The 23,801-nt window shown below is 58.2% G+C and overlaps 2 protein-coding genes across 5 annotated transcripts in view; one reads left to right on the top strand and one right to left on the bottom strand.

Annotated features, from left to right (window-relative positions):
* The window catches only part of TBCD (tubulin folding cofactor D), a 156,889-nt gene extending 138,749 nt beyond the window's left edge, over positions 1 to 18,140 (top strand). For all 4 annotated transcript variants that reach the window (XM_032429794.1, XM_032429795.1, XM_032429792.1 and 1 more), the window contains 12 exons: positions 372 to 463; positions 1,126 to 1,266; positions 4,600 to 4,683; positions 5,028 to 5,186; positions 5,260 to 5,398; positions 7,417 to 7,538; positions 9,462 to 9,539; positions 11,147 to 11,236; positions 11,494 to 11,581; positions 12,295 to 12,404; positions 14,339 to 14,423; positions 17,938 to 18,140. In XM_032429794.1, the coding sequence (XP_032285685.1) occupies positions 372 to 463; positions 1,126 to 1,266; positions 4,600 to 4,683; positions 5,028 to 5,186; positions 5,260 to 5,398; positions 7,417 to 7,538; positions 9,462 to 9,539; positions 11,147 to 11,236; positions 11,494 to 11,581; positions 12,295 to 12,404; positions 14,339 to 14,423; positions 17,938 to 17,952 (1,203 nt within the window). In that variant the 3' untranslated portion in view covers positions 17,953 to 18,140. The remainder of the gene's footprint in view (positions 1 to 371; positions 464 to 1,125; positions 1,267 to 4,599; positions 4,684 to 5,027; positions 5,187 to 5,259; positions 5,399 to 7,416; positions 7,539 to 9,461; positions 9,540 to 11,146; positions 11,237 to 11,493; positions 11,582 to 12,294; positions 12,405 to 14,338; positions 14,424 to 17,937) is intronic.
* Positions 18,141 to 19,297: 1,157 nt separating this feature from the next.
* B3GNTL1 (UDP-GlcNAc:betaGal beta-1,3-N-acetylglucosaminyltransferase like 1) overlaps positions 19,298 to 23,801 on the bottom strand; it is a 93,385-nt gene continuing 88,881 nt past the window's right edge. The window contains exons 12-13 of the mRNA XM_032429998.1: positions 22,401 to 22,505; positions 19,298 to 19,334 (exon numbers count right to left, since the gene is read on the bottom strand). Coding sequence (XP_032285889.1) covers positions 22,425 to 22,505 — 81 coding nt within the window. The 3' untranslated portion in view covers positions 19,298 to 19,334; positions 22,401 to 22,424. The remainder of the gene's footprint in view (positions 19,335 to 22,400; positions 22,506 to 23,801) is intronic.

A 23,801-nucleotide genomic window follows, 5' to 3' on the forward strand; every position in this document is an offset into this window, starting at 1 on the left:
TGTGGAAACACGCTCCTGTCTTGAGACAGCCGTGCTGTGTTCCCCTCCTCCTGCCCACAACGTCTCAGGGTCAGAGGCACTGGACAGACTCCCTAAAACTCAACTCTGCAGCTTAGCCGTTTGGAATATACGACTCTCAGGACCGAATGGCCCTTTAAGAAGTAGTGAATCGAGATCTCAGGAGTCGGCTGATCATTTGTCACAATTTCCAGCTGTGGGCCACAGGACAGGAAGGGGGCAGTTGGCGTTGGGGATGCCCCACAGAGATGACCGGGGGCAGCAGGTGTCCCCTCCACGTGTCCTCCGGGCTGCAGCAGGGCGTGTGGCCTGCCAGGTGCACGTTCTGTTGAGGACGCATCACTACGTTTCAGGTGCTGGCAGGCCTGGGAGCCGTGACTGTCATTCGTCCTGAGAACGTGAGCTTTGCCGAGTCCAGGCGGGATGCTCTGAAGGCGATCTCAAGGTGGGAGACGTCTCCTCTGGGCTGTTCCCCCAGTCCTTGCTCTCCCGGGCGCCAGTGACCGAGCACTGAGGTGGTCCCTGTCGGTGTGGGCCAGAGCCCAGTCTCACATGAATCTACTTTGAAGCAGCAGTATAACTTTTTATTTTCTCATTTATTCTCTTTTCAGAGGGTTGTCAAAGAATATTTCCAACTCAGAGGCTCATTGACACTTTATTCATTGTTGCTATAGTGAATATTAGACTTCTTTGTTTTAGGAACAGCAACTCACCTCAAGAACTGGGGCATGAACCTTAACTCGAGTCTGGAAGGGCCATGTGGTGTTGACCACACACTGCATGCACAACGGGACATGCTTTCCTTTCTCTGTCCCCCACCCGTGCCCCTCTTCTGCTGTATGGTGGCACCACCCCTTTCTGCCAGGATGGAGGCGGGAGGGGCCAGCACAGGTGGCCTCCTGCACACCTTTTAAGCTGCAGACACTAAGAAATGTGATTTTGGGGAAAAGTGTCATTCAGCGTATGTCAGCACGGAAGGAACTCTGGAATTCTGACTCTCTCTCTGAGGTTGTTGGCCTGTTTCAGCGTATCCTGTCAGGCCAAGATGACGGGAAAGATGGGGTTCACAGACACTTGCCATATTTCACGCATTTTTAATAATTTCAGGGTTTGCCAGACGGTTGGCGTGAGAGCAGGAGGGGCCCCAGACGAGGTTGTGTGTGAAGAGAACGTCTCCCAGATTTACCGCACCCTGCTGGGCTGTCTGCACGACTACACCACCGACAGCCGTGGGGACGTGGGCACATGGTAAGGTGGCAGGTGGTCTCTTGCTCACGGTCCTTGAGGTGCGCTGTCCCCCCTGGGCCTGTGTTCTAGGGACAGCAGAGCATCCTTGGGCCTGGCTCATGGTTGAGTTCCACTCTTCTCTGAAAAATACTAAATTCTAAAGCACAGACACTTGCCACTCCCTCGTGCCAGCCCCCATGGTTGGCTTTCCAGTTCTTCTGAGAAAGTTCAAGCAGACAAAGGCCCTGATGTGGCCATTTAGGGCAAGAAGGGGGTCAGACCACTTTGGAGGAGGAGGAGATGGATACTTCTCTGGGGATTCAGTTGCACAGTGAACCGTGGCCCCTTCTGATGGGAAACCAGGTACCCACATCTCAGGCTTGGGAGAAACCTCGGCTTGACTGTTCTCACGAGGACGCCCCCAGACAACTTGTAGCCCGAGCCGAGAGGAGGCTGTGCCCACGGCGCAAGGTTTGCTTTGTGTGTCATTTCTTTGTTCTCACGTAGGCAGCTGTCGTCTTTCCAAGATTTCAGTTTACTGTAAATAGCAAACCAAGTTACCCTTTCATTGGAGGAGCTGAGAGCTACCCTTAGGACTTCTGTCTCTTGTTCTGGACACGCTGTGATGGGCACTGTGCTGAGAGGCTGCGTGGGGTAAGGTGTCACTGACATTGGGTGGAGTCGTTCTCTTATTACAATGGAAACAGAAGCTGAGCTTTATGTGAAGCCTCGAAAGAGAAAAAAGAAATGCACATGTTTTTTCCATATGTGGCAAGTTTTTGGCCACTTTCTTTAAATCTCCCCTGCCCCACCTCATCCTGGACACCGCGTCCCCCTGTGGGCCCCATTCCTGCCCATAAGCCCTGGGGCTCTACTCATTTCTTTTTCAGTTTTTCTCCTCTTCTTCAGTTGTGTAAATTCTAATTTACGTTCAAGTTCACTGGCTCTTCCCTGCCATCAGGGTCGCCTGAGAGAGCTCTGATTTTGTTATCGTTCCATTACAGTTCCCGTCTGGGGCTTTTCCCCACTTTCTGTGTCTGCCGGCCTTCCCCGCCTTTTCCTCCATCAGGATGTTCCCTCACCTCACTGGTTTGCTTTCCTTCCCTTCTGCTCAGTCCCAGATGGTGCTGGGGACACGGCCGCGTGGGGCCCTGATGGCCTTGGTGTGCCCTTGTAGATGCGGGCAGGGCTCCTCAGTGGGAGCCTGGGGCGCCCCCGTGTCCTTGGGGAGTCCACCCTGACAGCTGCCTGGTGGCCCTACAACAGCACAGCCCCGACCCCTGCACTTCCCTGTCCCTGTAGGATGCGGGCTGGGGGGGCTGCCCTGATCGGGGTCTGTGTCAGTCAGTGATGATGGTCGGACCCCACCCTGGGCTCAGTTGTGTGCCCTGGAGAGTGGGTTGTTCTTCCTGGTTCTTTGTGGGGCATGTGGTTTTGGAGTGGATCCTGGCTCCGGGAGGTTTGCTGTGGGGATGGGTTCCCTCACTCCTCCGGAGGGTGCTGATGGCTTTCCAGTGGCCAGTGGGCTTGGTTTGAATACAGAACTGCGGTCTCCGCCTCGCCTGATGTGGGCCCCCACCCATGTTCTGTTTGGTGGGCAGCCCTCCTGTGTGGGCGTGGGGTCCCCCTCTGGGGCACACCCCTGCAAGGCGCTCCCTGTGCTCTCGGGGGCCCTGGTCGTCCCAACTCCTTACGGTTCCAGCCGGAAGGACGGTGGGTTTTCTTGGGCCCCTCAGCAGCACAGACGCTGAGCCCTGTGAGGAGGAAGCCCGGGTGCTGGTGCCAGCGTTCCCCCCAAAGGCCTGTGTGGTGCGGGTGTGGGAGCCCAGCGACGTTCGGTCCTTTTCAGAAGATTCTCGCTCTCTTTAGAAAGTCTCCAGTTATTTATTTTTCCACCTGTTTTCTGTCAGCATGTTGTTTAAAGACTCTGCCTGTTTGTTGTGGGATCTGTGGCAACCCTGTGTCTGCCTCTGTCCTCTCCTAGTATTTTAACACTTGGTCTTTTATTTTTTTTAAATTTTTATTTATTTATTTTTATTTTTATTTTTTTAAAGATTTTATTTATTTATTTGACAGAGAGAGATACAGCGAGAGAGGGGACACAAGCAGGGGGAGTGGGAGAGGGAGAAGCAGGCTTCCCGCCGAGCAGGGAGCCCGACGCGGGGCTCGATCCCAGGACCCCGGGACCATGACCGGAGCTGAAGGCAGCCGCTCAATGACTGAGCCCCCCAGGCGCCCCTATTTTTTTTTTTTAAACCATTCCTTGTAGTGCTAACCAAACCCAGAAAGTGTACACTCAGAATGGCGGAGGCTTTGGGTGTGCACACACTTGCAGGGAGCACGAAGGTCAGGCCTGTGGTGTGGGTGCGGGTCGCCTGATGCCCTCTGGGTGGGGTCGGACCGTGCGCCACCTGTAAGGAGCTGGTGAGGCCCCGAGGCTGTGTGTGCGGGCTTGGGTTTGTCCTCTGTGTGTCCTCTTCCCCCACCTCTCCTGTGGGTGCTGTACCCGCAGACGCTGGGGGGTCCGCAGGGCCCCGCCGTCCTCGTGTCTCCCACACCCTGCCCAGCCTGGCGCCTGCAGATGGGCAGGCATATGTCTCAGGTCCTGAGCAGCATCTGATTGGCAGCCATGCCCTGGGGACGGCCTGTCCCGCTCCCGTGAACCCCGGCCCGTGTCTGTCTCGTGCATCCAGCAGCCCCACACCTGAGCTCAAGGCTTCACCGGCCAGGCTCCTGTGGGCCGGGGCCTCCGTCTGTCTGTCGGTGGAAGGGCCAGTGCCTGGCCTGCAGGACCAGCTGGCCTGGCTGGTGCGGGGCGGGTCTGTGGTCCCTGCTGCCCAGCTGTGTCCCCGGTCTGAAGTGCGGCTCTCACCCGGGTTCGGCCAGTCATGGTGTGGGCTCAGGTTTTCACGTTGTGGAAGCTTCGTTTTCTTCAGTGTGAGCGGATGTGGAGTGAGTCTGTCGCAGTGGAGAGCGACGCCCCGATCTGGAAGGGTGGTGGCAGACATGAGCTGCTCCGTATGCGTCTGTCCCTCAGTTTCTCTGCCGGGAGAAGGCCTTGTAGGCCAGGCCGCACTGCACGCACTGCACTTGGAGCTTTTGTGGGCCCCTCAGTGCCGTTTGTGTGCACGTGGGACCTGCATCCACCTTCATGTGTCAGACATGCGTCCTTGCTCACAGAGCGCGGGAGACAGTGCTCTAGCCAGCTGCGTGTACTGCGTTTGGTGGGCCTTTCCTACCGAAGTGATGGTCAGTCTCTGGAACTCGCCCTGGTTGAAGGTGTCTGAGCCTCCTGAGTGTGGCTGGCGGGTCACATGGCACCTGGGGCTCTTCATCGCCTCCTTGTCCCTGCAGGGTCCGTGAGGCCGCCATGACCAGTCTGATGGACCTGACGCTCCTGCTGGGGAGGGAGCAGCCAGAGCTGATCGAGGCCAGCATGTGAGTGCCTCCTGTGTGGGGGTCTGGCCCAGTCTGTGGGAGGATGCCAGCACTGGGGGCGAGGCCGGGGTCTCTGTGTCCAGTCTGCTCTCGCGGCCGGGGCCTCCCTTCCCTCCCTCCTACCTTCAGTTCCTTCCTGTGTCCCCTTACCCCCATCACCCAGCCCACCCCATCTGTCTGCACTGCTTCTACCCCAGACCTGGTGCTCAGGCCTCCGAGGGCTCAGGTTCACTATGGCTGCGTCCCGTCCACCCTGCGGCTGGAGTGGATGCCGTGCTCGCGGGGCCGCTCTGGCTGGTGCCCTGGGTTCAAGCTGGGCTAATGGCCTCGCTCTTGGTTTGTAGCTGTCAGCAGGTCATGTGTCATGTGGCCCAGCAGGCGAGTGAGAAGATTGACCGGATCCGCGCGCACGCCGCCCGCGTCTTCATGGCTCTGCTGCACTCTCACGGCTCTCCCGTCCCACACGTGCCCCACCGAGGAGAGCTGGAAAAGCTCTTCCCCAGGTACGGGAGGCCGGGGTCCCCGACCCCCGGTGGGCGCAGGCCCCCCTCCAGCTTGTTGGCTCACTCTCTGCAGATCCGACATGGCCTCCGTGAACTGGAATGCGCCGTCCCAGGCCTTCCCTCGCATCACCCAGCTCCTGGGGCTGCCCACCTACCGCTACCACGTCCTGCTGGGGCTGGCCGTGTCCGTGGGCGGCTTGACTGAGTCGACGGTGAGGAGGCCTCTTCCCAGGCCCACGGTGGTGGGTGGCACCTGGTCCAGGGCTGGCGGTGTGGGAGGTCTGAGTGGGACAGCCAGAGGCTGAGAGGCACACGCTGGGAGGGCAGCTTGGTCCTCGCTGTGCTGGTCTTTTCTCTGCTTTGGGGGTCAAAGTGGGGTCAAGGGTCCGCCCCTTCCCCTGGCCTTGGGTTTCCAGGGCAGGACCCCCAAGGACAGTGTTACCTCTCCTGAGAGTGGGCTGGTGTTCCCAGTGGGAAGCTCAGTGGCAGGACTATTTAGGAGAACCTGAAGCACACAGAACCACAAGGAAAGTTGTGGCGAGCTTCTGTGTGGACGGTGTCCCGCCGCACACGGCATGGGGCAGCCTGGTTCTCCTGTGAACGTTGGGCTCGGCGGCCCGTTTGGACCTCACCTACCAGCTGCTGCTTCGCCCTCTTTGCTTCTCTTTCCTCCTCTTTGTGCCGTCATTTTCTGGATAAGTCTGGTCTGTTGTGTGTGTTCCGTTTTCTCGTGTCCTTTCTGCTGTGGTAGGGGTCACATGTCCTTTTCGCTTGGACCCGGGAGCAGTGTCATGTGCACCCAACTTTGGAGCCGTTGGGGGGTGTCCTGCTCCCCTGTGCGGTCACACGTGGGTTTTCGTGGGGACAGTGAATGCGTTTTCACTCACCTGCCCGTGCTCTTGGGCGCCAGTGTTGCCAGAGCAAGAGCCCTGTCTGGTGGGGCTGCTGCTCCTGGTTCGGCTGTGGGGATGCCCCCCTCATCGCTCGCCTGGCGCTTGGCAGCTGCCCTCTGACGCTGCAGCCTGTGACCTGCTGGGATCTGTGGTCTGTGTTCTCTTCTGGAAACTTCTGTGCTCTCCTCATTCTCGTTCAGGATCTTCTCCTCCCGTATACCCCTTATGATCCCCACGTGTCCACCTGTGCTCCGTCCTCCCTGGTTTTCAGTCTTCTTTTCCAGGTACTATTTTGTTTTGCAGCTTTGTACAATCTGCTGTTTATTCCCTCCCCCTGCTGAATTTTTGGTTTTCATAATTCTGTTTTTTATTACCAAAGGTTCACTTTGTTTTGAAATCTCTCTTGTGCTTTTTCACTGCAGGCTTATCTGGGTTTTGTTTTTTGTGTTTTTTGTTTTTTTTTTAAGAGAGCGCATGGGGGGGAGGGGCAGAGGGAGAGAGAATCTCAAGCAGACTCCCCACTGAGTGCAGAGCCTGACGATCTCACGACCCTGAGATCATGACCTGAGCCGAAATCAAGAGGCCGACGCTCAACCGACTGCACCACCTAGGCGCGCCCCACAGGCTCATCTTTGTCATCGCATTTTCCCCAAGAATTAACCTGCAGTGCTCTCTCGTGTGCCGTGTCTTGTAATTCTCGTACCTGTGCTCTTGGGTGGGAGGGGGTCTGTCGGCTCACTTCCTCCTGTTGACTCATTCCTGGTCACTCCCCGTCCTGGGTCTGTGGCATGGAGACAGGCGACTCTGGTCTGGGGCCCTGTAGGCAGCTCTGGCAGCGGGTTTCTTCGGTGCCCCCCCAGCTGCTGGAGTCCTGCTGCCCCCACCGCCAGCCATGTCCGCATCCATGCGGTCACTGCGCGGGTCACTGCATCGATTCCTTCTGCTCATCCGTTGGGGTCTGTGGGGAGGGTCTCTGAGCCCAGCAGTGCCTTGGGGGCTACAGGTTGAGTTTGGAGTGGAAGGTGTCAGAGCATCTGGTCCCCTGACCTGCTTCTCGGGGAGACTGCAGCCTCCACTGAGGTAAACTTTTAGGGGTCGTTGTGGTGTTCGGTCTGCACTACTGCCCCAGGAGAAGCATTTCTGGGTCAGTGCTCCTTCCATGTCTCTGTGCTTGTGTCCCATCTGGCGGGACGTTGCCAAGATCCCCATGCTGTGTTGGTCTGTCTCCTCGGCTCCGTCGTGGATGTTGGAGTGGAACCATCGCGGTGGACTCTGGGGCAGGTGGCGAGGGGGTGGCGGTCTTGTCACCGTTACCAGAGTGCATCTCTGTGTTGCAGGTCAGGTACTCGACGCAGAGCCTCTTTGAGTACATGAAGGGGATTCAGAATGACCCACAGGCTCTGGAGGGCTTCGGGGGGACCCTCCTGCAGGTCTTCGAGGACAACCTTCTGAATGACAGGTGAGGGGTGGTACCTTCGTCATGGTTTTCAGACCCCCACGGTCTCACTTGTACTTACCAGGATTTGCAAGGGGGCGGTGAGATAGCCCAGGTGGGGACCTGACTGCAGCCAGGCCAGGGAGTGCCCACAGCTCACGGCGCTCCACCAGCCACATCACCATCGTGGAGCTGCCACCAGCCTGCACTGTGGGCCAGCCAAATTAGGACTTTAAAGATGACCGAGGCTATGAGCCTGGGAGGGTACACGTGGCTCTTCCCCGAGGTGACATCTCCTTGGTCTGTGCATGGACACATCCACTGTGTGTCAAGATCTCTGCAGGCCAGGATTGGAATGTTGCAGCAAGAAATAGGACTTGTTTTCTGAGCATCTTTGCTGTATTGTTTTTGCTAACTGCTTTTCCATGAAGGCAGCGTGTAGACCCCTTGAGCCCTGACCTTGGAATTGGGGGTGTTTCCCAACGTGCTCTGAGAGGGTTGTTCTTGGACTTGGTTCTCAACTGTCCTGGGTAGCTGGGCCCCGGTCACAACAGTGTGGATGCAGGCCCTTGTTGGCCTGTCCTGTGCGTGGGAAGCAAATGGGAGCTCAGCCGATGGTCTTTTCTCTTTTCCTGGATAGCACTGAGTGTGAGTAAAGGGTGCAGTTCGGTAGACTTTGACTCTGTTGGCATCCCTGTAACTGTCACCAGTCAGGACACTGAACACGCCGTCACCCCTTCCAGCGCCCAGCCCTAGGCAACCACTCGCTGATCTGCTTTCTGTCACTGGGGTTCAGTGGGCATTTTCTACGAGTGTATTTCAATGGAATCTGCGGTGTGTCTGGCTTCCATTGTGCGGTCAGACCACACTTGGTTCCTCTGTTGACGGTCGTCAGGGTTGTTTGTGGCCAGAGTTATAAAGAAAGCTGTGGGGGACATTCGTAGACATGTCTGTGTGGACATGTCCCCACTTTGCTCCTGGGTCGGTGCTGAGGAGTAGGCTAGCTGGGCTGCATGGCAGGTGGATGTTCAACTTCTAAAAACTTGCCACACTGTTTTGCAAAGCGGTCACACCGTTTTATACCCTGCTGGGGTGTCTTGAGGGTCCAGGCGTGGTCTGTGTGTTCTGACCACTGTGGCCTGTCCTTTTGGCTTCGGGGCTTCCCTCCTGCCTGGCGTGGATTTCCTCCCCAGTGAGGGTCTGTTCAGACCTCCCGCCTATTTTTTAGTTGGGTAGTCGTGGTTTCCCGTCCTGCTGAGTTTTGAGATTTCTCGTGTGAGCTGCGCAAACCCTTTGTCAGATAGTGGCCTGCAGACACCGCCTTCCAGGTGGTGACCTGTCCTTCACGCGCTTGGCGGACTCTGAGCGGGCGCCTCCATGTGCACATGCTCTGGCTCCTCCCTCTGGTTTTTATGGGTGTGTTTGTTGTGTCAGAGCGAAGAGTCTTGGCCTGACTCAGGGTCACCAAGGTTTTCTCTTGATGTTTTCTAGAAGATCTATAGTGTTAGGTTTTATATTTAGACCTAAGGTCCGTTTTGGGTTATTTTCTGTGTGACACGAGTGACAGATCCATGTGTGTGTGTTGTTTCTGCGTGTGGGTGTCCAGTGTGTTGAAATCTGTCCCTTCCACAGTGTTGCTTTTCCACTTTTCCATCAGTTTTGGATATGTAAGCTCATTTCTGGGTTTTTCTGCTCCTTGGTCTGTGCTGTTGTGCTCCCTTGGGCTTTGCGGGTGAAATTAAGTGGTGCAGCTCACTCTCGCGTCCCTTAGTTGTTTGGCTTTTTTTGATCGTTAGTTTTTCCGTGTGACTTGTACAGTAGGATTGTCGTTTTCTACACAACGTCTCGTCCGGATTTGGGTTGGGACGGTGCTGACTCTGGGGGAGTCCGCATCTTGGTGATTCCGGGGTTGGCGCCTGGGGCCTCAGCATTCGCCCTCCCGCTCAGGGTGTCTGTGCCGCTGCTGAAGACGCTGGACCAGATGCTCGCCAATGGGTGCTTCGACCTCTTCACCACGGAGCAGGAGTAAGTACGCCCCGCTCGGTGCCCCTGTGCTGGGCAAGCCTCGCAGCTCGCCCCGTAGAGACAGAGCGAGGAGAAGCAGAGGTGAGAATGTGGAAGGTGACTTCCAGCACGTTCAGGTCTGGTCCATGCCGGCAAGAGGCTTTGGCGCCTCCGGCCAGGCTCCTGCTGTGGCCCCTGACACTCAGGTGGGAAAAAACCCAAGCAGGTGAGGTAACCACCCTGCCCCCCCGCCGACCAAAGGGGGCCTGGCAGTCAGGGCGGTCATGGGCAGTGGACCAGGGTGGAGACGGGCAGTGCAGAGCGTCTCGACTGTCACAGGAGGACCGAGTGGGGCTGTGGGGGCTGGCCGGGTGTGGGCACAGAGGGTGGGTGTGTGCAGGGACACGGACACATGGCAGCCCCGAGTCTGCTCCTGGCCAGTGAGCTCTGGTGTGTGGGCTCACAGTGGCTGGTTTATCTTGTTAGGAGCCTGAGGACTTTCCCTGGATCCCAGACCTTGAGGGCTTTGCCCCTGGGCTGGGCATCTTATGCCCTGGCGGGGAGCGGGGGGCTGGAGCTTCCTTCTGGGCACGTTTCAGGGACTTGGGAAGAGCTGTGCCAGGTGGGCCCCGCCTGGTGTTTTCCCATGTTAATTGTCTCCCACTCTGTCCCACGCCCCCGGGCCCGGCCCGAATCTGGGGTCATGCTTTTCTGTCTAAAGAACATCTCTCAGAGGAGATGGATATTCAAGGCTGTAATCCAGTGGAAAGTACTCAGAGGGTGGGGGGGCATATGAATCCGTATGAGGCGTATGAGGTCAGCAAGGGAGCGGGTGTAGACCAAGAAAGGCCCCAGTGGAGCTGTGGGGTGTCCTGTTGTTAGGAGGACGGGGAACAGAGCCACGGGGAAGTAGGCCGAGCTGGAAGAGCACGTCACAGTAGGTTGTCAGTGGTGTGAGTCATGTGGTCACGTAGGTGGAGGACGTGGTGGTCACTCGGTCCCCAACAAGCGTTTCAGTGAGCTGTGGGGAGACGCCTGAAGAGGGGAGGGGGCTGGAGCTGCATACCGACAGCTCTGGGTGACAGGGACCTGGAGGAGGTGGGTGGGGGCGCCAGCAGGTGGAGGGAGACCAAGGGCCACTTTCCCTGAAGACAAAGAAGAGGGAGCGGGGGCAGTGGAACCCCCAGCAGCGGCTTGGAGAGGAGGACCATGTCTGTGTCGTTGGGAGCCTTGCTGGCCTTGCTGGCCTGGCCCCACGTCGTCCTCAGCTGTGCAGAGTGGAGGAGGACGTGTGTCCATGCTCCGGCCACTCCTGGGTTCTCCTTGGACCCGGGAGCTGGGCCTGGTTACAAGCTGGTCATCGCTTCCTTTGATCCCGGGCTGAGCCTGCACTCGCTGGACTTGCCGGGGATGGGCTGTCTGTGTGCCCCTCCGGTTGGTGAGGGTGGGGAGGCGCATGCCGGGGACAGGCACTGGCCAAGGAGCCAGTTAGTGTGGCTGCGTGGCACCCCTGGGGGACAAGGCCCTCTGATCATCTGGTGGCAGCGCCGTCGCCGGATGCCACAGCATGTCCGTGCGGCACATGCTCGCTGAAAGCTCGTCTCTGGCATCGTGTTCTTCCCTTTTAGCCACCCCTTCAGTGTGAAGCTGCTCGCGCTTTGTAAGGAGGAAATCAAGAAGTCCAAGGACGTGCAGAAACTGCGGTCCAGCGTCGCGGTGTAAGTTCTGAGTTCCCCGCTGTGACGGTGAAGGGAAGGGCGGTCAGGAGGGAGAGACGCGGACTTCATCTTAGTCTCCGTGCGTCTGGAGTTGGTGCTCTGACGTCCGCGGAGAACACCTGTGTCTCTCGCAGGGGTCAGCTGCGACGGCCTCCCGGGAGGGGCTGTGCCTCGTTTTGGGGAGCGTGCTCACGTGGGGCAGGTTTTCGCGGACACAGGCCCGGTTCCCCCGAGGCTGGAGGTCAGTGTTGTTGCAGGTTCTGTGGGATGGTGCAGTTCCCGGGCGACGTGAGGAGGAAGGTGCTCCTGCAGCTGAGCCTTCTGCTCTGCCACCAGTTCCCCGTGGTGAGTGCCCCGCTCCAGGCGTCCTCCGTGGTGGCGCCGCGGCCCCGACCCCTGCAGCGTGTGCGAGGGGCCCTGGGCCTGACAGCACCCTCACTCACACGCCACCTGCCCAGGTCAGCTGTCCTGCAAATTCCATTTTCCACTGGCTAAAAAAACGCTCTTCAGATAATCCCAATGTGTCATTTTCCTAAAAGGGACAAGTGACATTTACACCTAACCCATTGGCTCAAAGTGGGGTCCAGTCTGGGCCCGGCTGCAACCCCCCATCAGAAATGCGGGTTCTCAGGCTGCCCAGCCTGCTGAGTTGCCCTGGCGTGGGCCCCGGGGCTTCTGAGACCATCCCGCCCCATGAGCGGAGTTGCCGGTGGGCAGCTAGGGAAGAAAGCAGGTGAGGCAGTTTCCCTGATGAGGGCCAGGTTTTCCATGAAGCATTTCAGTCAGAGCAAGGTGGCCTGGCTTCTCCCTGATGAGGCTGCCATGGGGGCGGCAGGGGAACGGGGTGGCCCAGGCCACAGCCTGCGGGGTCACCTGTCAAGCCGTGGCCAGGGTCTCCTGAGCCAGGATCCCAGGTCACCTCCTTATTAACAGCCTGCATGGTGCCCAAGCAGGTCTCAGGTTCCATTTGGACCCGGGGTTGGCTCCCTGGTCAGGGTCCTGTCCCCCTGGGTTCTCATGGGTGTTTCCCTCCTGTTGACGTGCTCCATCCTGCCCAGATCCGGAAGACCACGGCTAGCCAGGTGTACGAGATGCTGCTCACCTACGGTGACATCATGAGTGAGGACGTCCTTGATGAGGTCATGACTGTGCTGGGCACCACGGCCTGGTGAGTGCGAGGCCCCTTCCCGTCTTCCTGCCGGGTTAGGGGCGGCATCTCGGTGAATGGGGATGTCCAGAATCTCCCTTCCTGTCCCCGAGGCCTCCCCGACAAACCCTCTGAAGCGACAGGGAAAGCAGGGGTCCCGGCCCTCGACGCCTCTGCTCTGAGGAGGTGGTGACCTTATGTCTGCCCACAGGTCCCCACTGATACCCAAGGGGCTGGGCAGGCCCCCTGGACACAGGGCGGGGAGGGGGCGCCTCCCGTTCAGGTGGGAAGGTGTTCAGAGTGCAAAGGTGGGTGGTTCTGACCACTGATTGTGTGTGTCTCGTTGGGCTGCTTTTGTTGACTTAATAGCATCGCAGGCTCTCGGTGCTGATGGGGTCACTTCAGGAATGGCTCCCCTGCCCCTGAATGGCAGTGTCAGGAGTGCCAAGAAGGGAGTGGTGCAGGAGGCCGTTTACCCTCTGCGGGGACGCGCTCGCATGGTGGCCGTGGCGGGACGCCGTGGTGGGACATCAGGAAGGGTGGAACAGGTGCCCCCTGTCCCCGACATCCAGTTCTTTCCTGGGGCACCCAGGGCCATTGGCTTCTCCTGGGTCCCTCAAGGCAGAGCTGGGCCCCAGACTTGTTTCCGGTACAGCGTCCTGTGGTGTCTGTCGGCTTTCAGACTTGATGCGTTGGGATGGCAGGGTTGAAGACGTGTGAGGAATGGGGGCCAGGGCTAATGGAGGAGGGCACACGGGCAGCGTGTCTGAGAGCAGGAGGGTACAGCCTGGGGCGCACCGGATAACGAGTCCCAACAGACACATGGGGGATACCCGCTACGGTCCAGGCACACGCTCAGCTGCGGGTGCACCCCTACAAGGCGACCCCTCCCGTCCCCTCCCCACCCATCTTGGAGAGGTCTGGAGGTGGTCCCTGGAGGCACCAGTGATAAGGAGCCTTTGTGCCGATGGTGGACTGGGCTCTGTTAGGGTCCGCGCGCTCACATCAGCAGGCGAGGACACGTGTATGTGTTTATGTGCGTTTCCCTCGAGATTGTGATGTTCCTAAGAGGGCTGAGCTGTGCACAGAGCCTCAGGGGCCGGCTCCCTGGCTGGGGTGTGGACAGAAGAGGGCCTTTGGTTCTAGGGCTTCCTCAGGGTTCTCAGGGAGACATTTATCTTGGGGATGAGGGAGTTCAGCGAACGTCTTTGCGGGAGCCGCTCATGAAAGCTCCAGAACAGAAAACATGGGTGCCCCCGCTCTCTGAGCAATGGGCTGCTGACCCGACCCCGTTCCCCAGGGCCCGCTCTCTTCGGCGTCTGCGGATAGAGTCGTGGTTCTTCCTGCGGAGTGCGCGGCCATGTGGTCAACTTCACAAACGCACAGGCATCTAGCAGATGCGATTCTAAGACAGCCTGGAAGGGGGGCCTGGTGCTGAAGCGCCCGGTTGCTCCTTCCTCCCCACGTGGGGCGCACAGGGCTCTTTCCCCACAACCCAGTCGCTTTCTGTTGAAGGAAATGCCAAAGGATTTTACAGTAATTTGTTTGTTTTTTTATTCTAAAAGAAAAAGATAATTTAATCTTTATTTTTATGAAAGTGATAAACAGCTTTCAGGGGGTCAAATAAAACTTTAAAAACTCACCTACCCCACCTTTCCAAGTCTCAGCATTTCTGGAAGTCTGGGGGCCACGCCTCCCTGTGGGGCACCCCCTTTTGGGGGCTCCTCCTCCATGGTTTCCCCAGAAGGGTGCCAGGAGCAAGGGCTGTGTATCACCCACACCCGAGCGAGGGTTTTCCTGGTGCTGTTTTCCCTGGTCCCCCCACCGCGGAAACTAAGATGCTGGGGTTCTGCGCACCCAGCGGGCAGTTGCCTGAGAGTTTATGGCTCATGACAGGCTTAACTGCAAGCCGACCGTCCGCGCTGCTGAAGCTGCTCTTGCCCTCTCTTCCCCAGGGACGCGGAGCTCCCGCTCGTGAGAGGCCAGCGGAACCGCCTGTGTGACCTCCTTGGCGTGCCCAGACCTCAGCTGGTCCCCAAGGTAACCGCATGGCCCTCGGCCCTGTGAGACTCGGGGGCCCTTCCCACGCGAGCCACCATTCTGAGCTTGAGTCTGGAACGTTCTGGGTTGTACTGACCGGCTGGTGTGTTTCCCCACCCCGCCAGCCCCTCGTGTGCTTTTGCCGGCTCCTCCTCAAAGGCTCCTGCCTGCCTTGTCCCCACCAGGCACGTGCCAGGTGTGTCCTGTGGGCACGACATCCAGGACAGGCCCTCTGCCTGGCAGGTGGCTGTCCTGTGCCGCCAGCCCTCAGCGGAGTTGGCAGCGACCGGGCTCGCTCCTCTCACATGAGGTCCTCAGTGCCGCTGTCTGGTTTCCACCATCACCATCTCCCCGGACACTCGTCCTGTCCGGGGACTTTGTCACCCCCAGACTCTCCGGGGCTGCCCAGTGAGGCGTTAGTCTTTTCCACGGCGTTGGTGTGTGCACGGTAGATGCAGTTTTCTGAGCTCGCAGGGCCCCGAGCTGTCCTTCCAGGTTCTGCGTGGCTGTTGGGGGATTTTAGGCTCTTGCGTGTGCGCTTGCAGGGGATCAGGGTGGACTCAGGCTGTGGGCTCCACTGGAGCTCCAGTGCAGGGCACAGCCGTGTGTTCTGTGAATGCTGGGCTCGGAGGCGGTTCCTCGGCCCCACGGCGCTCCTGATCCTGCCTCGCTGGCCATATTCCCCTGGACCTGGGTTGGATCCCTGACTGCTTTTGAGCTTTTACTGAGCAAGAACATCCATACATACAGAAGTGAGCGCTGTCCAGCTCTGCGCACACGAGGGACGAGCACCTGGCTCAAGGGTGGAGCCTCCTGGGCTGGCTGCTGCTGCTGGGCTGGAGGGTTGCTGCCCCCGGTGCTGGCGGGCAGGTTCCAGAACGTGCTCGCACTGCATGTGCTGTGCGTTGTGGTTGTTGGCGTGTGCGTCCCCTTCTGTGCTTTTTCTGGGCTGTCTGATGCATATGGGCTCTGGACCTGTGTCTGCAGGATCTCCCCCTCTGGGGGCAGCTTTCTCATCCTTAGGTTTCATAGGTTCCAACTTACCCTTTCTTCCCTTTCTGTTCTGTTTCATGGGTCTGTTTAAGGTCTTTACTGATTCTAAGGCTGTGTCTCCTCGGTGTTTCTTAAAGCTTTATTGTTTCGTCTCCTACATTTAGATTTGAGGCCACTCTGGACTGGCATTTGCATGTGGTACTGGGGAAAGGTCAGCAGATGCGTCTTCCGTGCGCAGTCCATGCAGCTCCATTCTGGCCAGTGTCACCATGGCCAAAGTTGGGCCACACGTGGGGCTCTCCTCTTGGGTCCTCTGTCCTCCGGGTCTCTGTCTGTAAGCCAGACACAGGCGGGTCTTATGGGATGTCGTGGTGCTCACGTGAGTCCATCTCCAGTTTTATTTTTCTAAGACCATCTTGACTCTTGGCCTTTAGGGTTTCAGAAACCCCTGCAGAATAGTCTCGTCAGTTTGCACCGCGGAACCAGCCAGGCATTCGGCCGAGGGTGGCTTGGAGCCTGCGGGTCCACCTGGCAAGGACTGGTGTCTGTGATGCTGAGGCTTGCAGCCTTGAGCACTCAGGAGCGCTTTGTGCTTTATGGATTGGAGAAGGGATGCCACACTGTTCCAGCTCTTGGAATTCTGTTTGTTTTTCCTTTCTTTTCTCTCTTGGCATTTCAATTTGGGAAGTTTCTATTGACCAATCTTCAGGTTGACGGATTCTTTCCCTGATGATGTCTAGTCTTCATTTCTGTTACTGTGTGTCTGATTTCTGGCATTTCCTTTGATTCTTCCTTAGACTTTCCGCCTCTGCTTTCACTGCCCGTCTGTCCTTGGTGGCACCCACTTTCCCCATCAGAGCTCCTGGCACATTAATGATAGTTGTTTTAAACCCCGTCTGGTCATTCCAACTCTGCACGTCTGAGTCTGGTTTTGGTACCGTCTCTCCCAACTGCTTTTTCTTGCCTCTTAGCACGTTTTGTAAGTTTGTCTTGAAAGCCAGACATGTTGTGCTGGTAGCAGGAACTGAGGCAAGTGGGCCTCAGGCCTGTGAAGGTCTGTTTGTCTGGCAGGGGCCCCTGTGTGTTCGGTACTGCAGCAGCCTCCAGAGCTTTGAACTTCTCCAGCACGTCATGCCCTTGCCTGGGGCGTCCCTGCACTGTCCCCCTCCGAGGATTGGTGTCTGGGTGCTCTTTGAGAGCGGACCCATGGCCGTGACCCTGGAGTCCTGCTGGAGAGGTGGCAGGATGTGGGGCAGTTTGTAGTCATCTGAGCAAACCTCAGCCTTGGGCTCCCCGCCGTCCCCCTGTAGGTGTCATGGGCTCAGGCCTGTCCCCTGGATAGGAGACCCTCGTGCTGGAGATGCCCAGGTGCGACTCACAGCAGTCAGCTGCCAGAGTGCAGGGGGCTTTCCAGGTTTATGACCAGGTGAACCTGCGGGCTCCCCCCAAGATGGCACCCCCAGAGTCTTGCCCTCCTGCTAGCTCACACCCGCCTCCGGCAGCTTGTCGAGTCGGCACTCAGGCGTGCCTTCCGCTCTGTGGTGAGCTCCAGCAGCCTCTGCTCCAGGCCAAGTCTGCATTTGTCCATCTCCGCGTTGGGGGGGCTCCACTCTGATGAGGCTGCGAACATGCGGCTGTTCCCCAAATGCCCTCAGGGCTTCCCGAACCTGCCTGCCCGCTCCTCGTTCTGACGTCTCGGTGTCGCGGTATGTCGCAAGCGACGGCACTGGGTGCCTGTGGGCTTAAGTTTGTGCCACCGTCTTGGTGACCTGACCATCACTTGGAAATACTCTGCCTGTAAGAATGCTCTGTGCCCTCCAGTCTGCTTTGTCTGATGGTAATGCGGCCACACTGGATTTTTGGTGTCATTTACACGTTTTCCTTTCTGTGTTTTCTTACATTTAAGTAGACGGCTTATAAATGATAATTAGGTCTTATCTGTTTTTAATCTACTTTAATTATCAACTCGTTGGGAGTGTTTTGTGTCCTTCTACTTAACGTGTGATTACGATTCGGTTGGGTTTACGGCTGCCATCTTTGATTCTTGTCTGATCTCAGTTTTCCTGCGGGTCTTCCAGTGAGGACCGCGGGTGCCTGGCGGCGTGAAGGGAGGGTGGCACCAGCCACTGTCCCAGCACGTGACCCCCTGCCAGCCTTCCGAGCAGCCTCTTTCCTCTGTGTCCTGTCAGCTTTTCAGTCTTTCGTCCTCTGGGCACCTGGAATCACGCTGTTATTTCTGGGATGGTTTTCCTGCTCCCCCCTGCTGCCACATGGGGTGGTGGCCGTGCCCGTCTTCTCTTAGGCCCCCCGGGTGGCACCGTGAGGAGTGGGGACGGCAGGCCAAGCACAACATGGGCTTTCCAACTAAACGTGCCGTGTATGCTTTTATCAGGAAAATCTGACGCACGGGTAGATGAAAATGGGGGGCAGAGTACCGGGGACCTCCCCGCTGCTCCCCAGGTCGTGTCGGCCACGGGGTTCGGGGGGGGGCGGTACTGACCTTGTGCTGTGTCCCCCACAGCCTGGCACCCGCTGAGGCCCCCCTGCCCACCCAGCACAGAGGAGGAGCCCGATGATGGTCAGCACGAGACATCTGGACGCGGCGCTGAGGGACTTGCAGATGGTCACCACAGCAGTGGCTTTTCCTCACACGTGTCCTGGGGTGTTGGTGCTTTTGTCTTCATGTCCCTGGGAACCCCCGTCTATAAAATCATGTCCTAAGCAGTTCTGTCTCTGTGTCTGACACTGATTGGGGAGGGGTGCAGGGGGTGGCCCTGGGCGACCAGGCCCAGGTCCCAAGTTCCTCCCCTCCCCTCCCCCCGGCCCCGTTGTTGTGCCCAGCACATGTGGGCATTGCCCGTGGCCACCAACCCCTCACAGTTTTGTGCAACCAAAGAATCCTGCCTGAGACGGGCTGTGACCCCACAGGAGAGGCTCGTGGCAGCTAGTTAGGAACCCGACCGAGAGGTAGGTGTGTGGCCACCCCAGCATCTGCCACGGCGGATGTTCTTCAGGATACCGGGTTCTCTGGCGCCATGTGGGAAGCTCCACAGCTGATTCCTTCGTTCCTGAGAAAGTGCCTCTTTCTAACTGCCCCGAGCAGACCTAACCTAAAGGCCAGCGAGGCCGACGTGCACGAAGGTTCGCCACCTCAGGGCTCACGTGGCCACGCCCTGTACGCTGTCTCGCGGGCTGAGGCCTGGACCGCGGCGTCACGGGCACTGCCACACACATGTGAGGCGAAGGTGGTGGCCGTGCTGTGGTCGGGGCCATGAACCGAGGACGGACGGTGTCTGGGCTGGGGAACGAGCTGCCCCCGCGGGTGCGTGTGGCAGTGGGGGCCGAGGGAGCCAATGGGTCCTGGCAGCCCTGGCTGCTGCTTCCTTCACAGGGAGCGGTTTTCTTGCCTGGGCTAAGCTGCTGACTTGTGGAGCGTTTACCTTCCATGGGCTACACCTCCTCTCAGACCCCCTGAAAGAGAAAGTCTGGTGTTACTTCGTGGATTAACTTCTATTTTATTCAAACCTTAAAACATGCTTCCCTCTCAAAAATAAGTAGGGAGCTCTCCATTTTAGATGGAAGACTAGTCAGAGATCCCTCGGCTGGCGGGGGTCATACACCAGGGTCCCAGAGGACTGGGGGGGGGAACGGTACCCGCAGAGCAGTGTCTGGACCTTAGCTGCAGAAAGCCAAGCAAGCCGCTTCTGAGAAGCAATACGATGAACTGTTTTTAGTGTCTTTTTAAAAATCCACAAGATTCAGGGGCGCCTGGGTGGCTCGGTCGGTTGAGTGCCTTTGGCTCAGGTCGTGATCCCGAGGTCCTGGGATCGAGCCCCACGTCGGGCTCCCTGCTCCACGGGAAGCCTGCTTCTCCCTCTGCCACTCCCCCTGCTGTGTTCCCTCTCTCGCTGTGTCTCTCTGTCAAATAAATAAAATCTTTAAAAAAATAAATAATAAAAATCCACAAGATTCCCAAGAGAAGCCCTTTTGGAGACCTGGAGCCGGGCGAGCTCACCACAGCCCCAACACCGTACTGCACAGCCCTCCCTCACCACTGCGGCCTGACTGCAGCCCGAGCGGAACCACCCTGACCCGCTGGCTGCACACGGCCCCGCGCCTCTGCTCGCCCTCAGCCACGTCAGCTCCGTGGGTCCCCCTCGCTCTGACCAGGTTGCAGCTGCAGTTCCCGGAGGGCCCCCCGGGCCCGGGTGGTAGATCTAGGTGAGAGGAGCCCCACACACTCACAGCTTAGAGTGTAGCCAGGAGCAGACCTGTTAGCACAACCAGGGCCCGGGGGCAACATGCAGTGGGCAGCGTGTGGGCTGCCGTGGAGGGGCTGTGCAGTGGGTGGGCACCGGACAGAGGAGAGCACCTTGTGGCTCCAGAAAGGAAAGAGCTCGGTGAGTCTGAGGAGGAGCAAGAAGCCAGTGTGCCTGGAACAGAATGTGCACCGGGAGCTGGGAGGGGCCACGTGCACGGCACAAAACCGAACCTCCCCGTGAGCGGGCACTGGGTCCTGAGCATCCGTGTCTGTCGAGCCTGAGACACGTAGGGAAGTCTCGTTCCGGCGGCAGTGTGGGGGTAGGACATAAGGCCCATGCGGAGCTGGGACCCTGGGTGGCTGCGCCCTCAGCAGCAGCACGGATGAGAGCGAGGGGACGGCACCTTGTCACCGTCTCCCCTGGAGCTGGCGGGGGAAGGAGTCTCCTGGAGGTCCGCCCGGAGGAACCTGTGCAGCTCTCAAAACTAACCCGGAAAATGTGCTCAAACTGCCGGCCCAACCAGTGGTGCTCCCAGACAGTGGGCAGAAGAGGCAGAAACCTCTGTGAAAGTGTGCAGGCTCATCTCTATGGACAGAACGGGAAGAACCCAAACCCACGCTCCAGAAGGGTCACAAAATACACAAACGGAATTATCAGCAAGACTTAATGGAAGCAGACACCAAAAGACTGAGATGTTGGTAATATCAGCCACAAAATAGGACATTTGTTTTTTGAAAGGGCTAGAAATTATCAAGAGATTGGGGGGAAAAGCTCCCTGGATGGATTTAAACAACCAACTAGACACAGCTGAAGAAATTATCCAGAAAAATAGGAGAGACTGCAGAAAGAATTTGGTGTGTACAGAGAGTCACGGGGGCTCGTCCCCAGATGCTGGAGCCTGCAGACCCCTCGCGGGGGTAGGAGCACACCCCGCATGTGCGGCCGCAGTGCTGCCCACCCCCTGACCGCAGGGGCCCCTGCCGTGCGAGGGAAAGGAACGGTCCACGTGGCAGAACCGCATACGTGGGAAAACCATCACTGAAGAGTCACATCCAGATGACACAGGCCTCGAATGCATAGCTAGGTTTTTAGCCTCAGCACTGTTGGCACTTGGGGCTGAATAATTCCAGGTTTTTTTGGAGGGGGAGGGGCAGAGGGAGAGAGAATCTCAAGTAGACTCCATGCTGAGCACAGAGCCCGACGTGGGGCTCGATCTCACCATCCAGAGATCATGAGCTGAGCTGAAGCCAAGAGTTGGACGTTCAACCGACGGCACCACTTAGGCGCTGCTGAACTAGTCTTCAGCAACATCCCAGATGCCAGGAGCAAAGCCCCTTCTCCACTCGCACAACAAAACTACCGCCAGATGTTGCTAGATTTTGGGGGTGGGTTCAGCCCCAGTGGGAGACACTGCTCTGGTGAATGAAGTGTGGGTGGGAAATGGTCCCGGCTGAGCAGCTCCCAGGGGGTATGCTGAGCAAACAGGAGCAAGCAGCGGGCACACAGGATGAGCAGTGTTTGAAGCAAGCAGGATCTGCAAAACGGACAAGAGTGGCAGGAAGTATTCAGTATAAAACCAAAGGTGTCTGTAAGAGACGCTGAGTGTGAAGCAGGATGCCGGGTCCTCCTGCCTCGGAGCAGCTCCTCCTGCACCATTACTCGGAACGCAGCCCAGCTTCTCATTCTGACTCCCGCGAGCCCCACCATGAGGCCGCTCCGGGTTACTGGAGCCCACTCGGGATCCTTGCCTCGTTCGTTCGAGCCCTTACCACAGGGTTCCTGCCAGCAGGGTCACCCCTGCCTCCGGCACAAGTCCCTAAGGACACAGCGTCATCAGTGGCCTTGTTGCTTGGGTCCTGAGACAGGCAAAGCCGAGCCGGCTCCGCATCACCCGCGGTCGCTCACGGCTGATGGGTTGAGCACTGGGTTTCCCAGGCCTGGGAGACTCAAGGTGCCAGAACACCCGCAAACACGACGCCCTGCCCACTGCCCGCAGTGGCCAGTTCAGGAAGGCAAGCAGTAACCCTGTAGCCAGCAGCCCGAAACAGCCAGGACACCGTCGATAACTGCCGGCTTTCCTGACTCACCCCTCCCGCAACCGGGGACCCACCAGAGGGGGCCAAACATGTTCCCCTGACCAACCGCGAGGGCGGCACTGGGGCCCCGGAGCCCCCTTTCCCACGCCCTCAAGCCTCTGCCATCCTCATGGGACCGGCTGCTGCCTGCCCTGCCAGCTCAGAGCACACAGCCTCTGTCCTCAGTCGCCGGTCTGTACTTCCACATCGCGAACCAAGTCAGACCCAGGAACTGGGCCCCGGGTTTGCCCAACATCGACAGAATCAAACGTCCACCATGGCGGGACCCGAGCGCCCAGCAGCTGTCGTCCTCGCGGCACAGGTGTCTGTCAGGAGCGTGAGCTAACGAGCTCCTGGCATGGCAGATGCCATGCGCTGGGCGGTGGCGGTGCCCCCAGGGCAGGGGAGTGTGCGCGCCGCACACACGGTCAGGGACACACGCCCCTCAGGCTGTGGGCTCACGGCTCTGCCTTTTGCTGCATGTAAACCACATCCTGGTTAAAAACACACTCACACACACGCCCTGCAGGTGAAGGGCCAGCCCCGTAAGGAAGGGGGCTTGCTGGGCATCTGGTACACCTCCCACCTCGCATGTTCCCCCTCAGGGCCGTGGGCCACCCCTCCTTAGCACCCTCAATCCCACGTACCTGGGGGCAGCTGCCGTGGGCCCATCAGCTGAAGTGAAGGAAGTCCCGGCCTTCCTGCAGGTGCAGTGACCTCAGGTTGTCTTCAAATGCACCCCCGGTGAGGTCCTGTGGGAGGAACAGCATGTCTGGCTTGATCCAAGCCTCCCCCAGCCCGCACTGGGACCCCCAGAGGCCCTCCCAAGGGGGCCTGGGGTGGTCGCCTGTGGCCACCTGTCACGTGGTCCACAATGAACTTCTCTGTTGAAAGGGGCTGGAGATGGGGGGGGGGGCCATTGTGAGAAGTTGGCCACAATATCCTGCTGGTCTTCAGTGGGCGGGAGGGGTGGGGGGTCCCCTGAGGCATACACACCCCCCAGCTCAAACTTGGTCCCTCCCTGCAAAAGGTAGCTGACACAGCGACTAAGGGAAGGAAATGACCCCCACGGGCAGCTCTGCTTCACCCATCTGTCCTGGGCACACCAGCTTTGCTCTTTGTGCCTCGTCCTGGGGCCCCCATGACACCCCTGCCCCCCTTTGCAGGGGTCTGAACCCAGACTCAAAGAAATGTCAACAGACCCCTTCCTGCCCCTCGCTTATAGGCACGGGGACACGGGGACGGTTTGCATGGGGACACGCCTCACAGGGACACACCGCATGGGGATGGCCACATGACACGATGAAAGCTTCCTGCTCAATTAAAAGACGACAGCAGAGTCAGATGGCACCAGTGGGTTTATATGGAATAATCTGCAAAATGTATTATGTAAAAAAAAAAAAAAAAAGCAAAACACAGAAAAGATACGTATACTATGCTGCCATTGGTTTAAAAAACCATGCAAACACTTATGTTTGTGTTGGTTAATTTTGGCAGAATATTCGAAAAACAGGTGCCTGTAGGCACCTCTCCGGGGATATAGTGGGTGACGGGAAAGGAAGCTCACTTCCCACCCAAAGCCTGCCCTCCAGGAAGGGTTTGCACTGGGGGCAAGGGTTCTAGTTCCCGGCAGTTTTTGGTCCCAGAGAAATAGACCCTTAACTGAGCTCATCTCCTCTGAGAAATTATGTATAATTTGTACAGAATTTAAATTTTCATTTTAAATTAAATTTTCCATGTGGCCTCATAGTTATTGTCCAGTTTCCCTGGCAACTTGGAACCGTGCTCATCTTGGCTTTAAACAGGCTTGTTAGGAAACTGCTTTCACACTAGAAAACCCAGTCAGGTGGGCACATGCTGCAGAGAGGTAGACAGGTGGGTCCATGTCACCCCCTCCCCTGGAGTGCAGCCGGGACTGGCCACGGCACAGCCAAGGAAGGGGTGGGAGGCCACTTCTGTGATTTGGTGACACATTATCGTGTCCTCTGTCTCGCTAGCAGACCCTGCCCCTTGCCGGCTTCGAGAGAATATGCTGCCACGTAGAGGGG

The sequence above is a fragment of the Phoca vitulina genome, unplaced genomic scaffold, assembly GCF_004348235.1.
Source record: "Phoca vitulina isolate PV1807 unplaced genomic scaffold, GSC_HSeal_1.0 scaffold41, whole genome shotgun sequence".
NCBI classification, from domain to species: domain Eukaryota; kingdom Metazoa; phylum Chordata; class Mammalia; order Carnivora; family Phocidae; genus Phoca; species Phoca vitulina.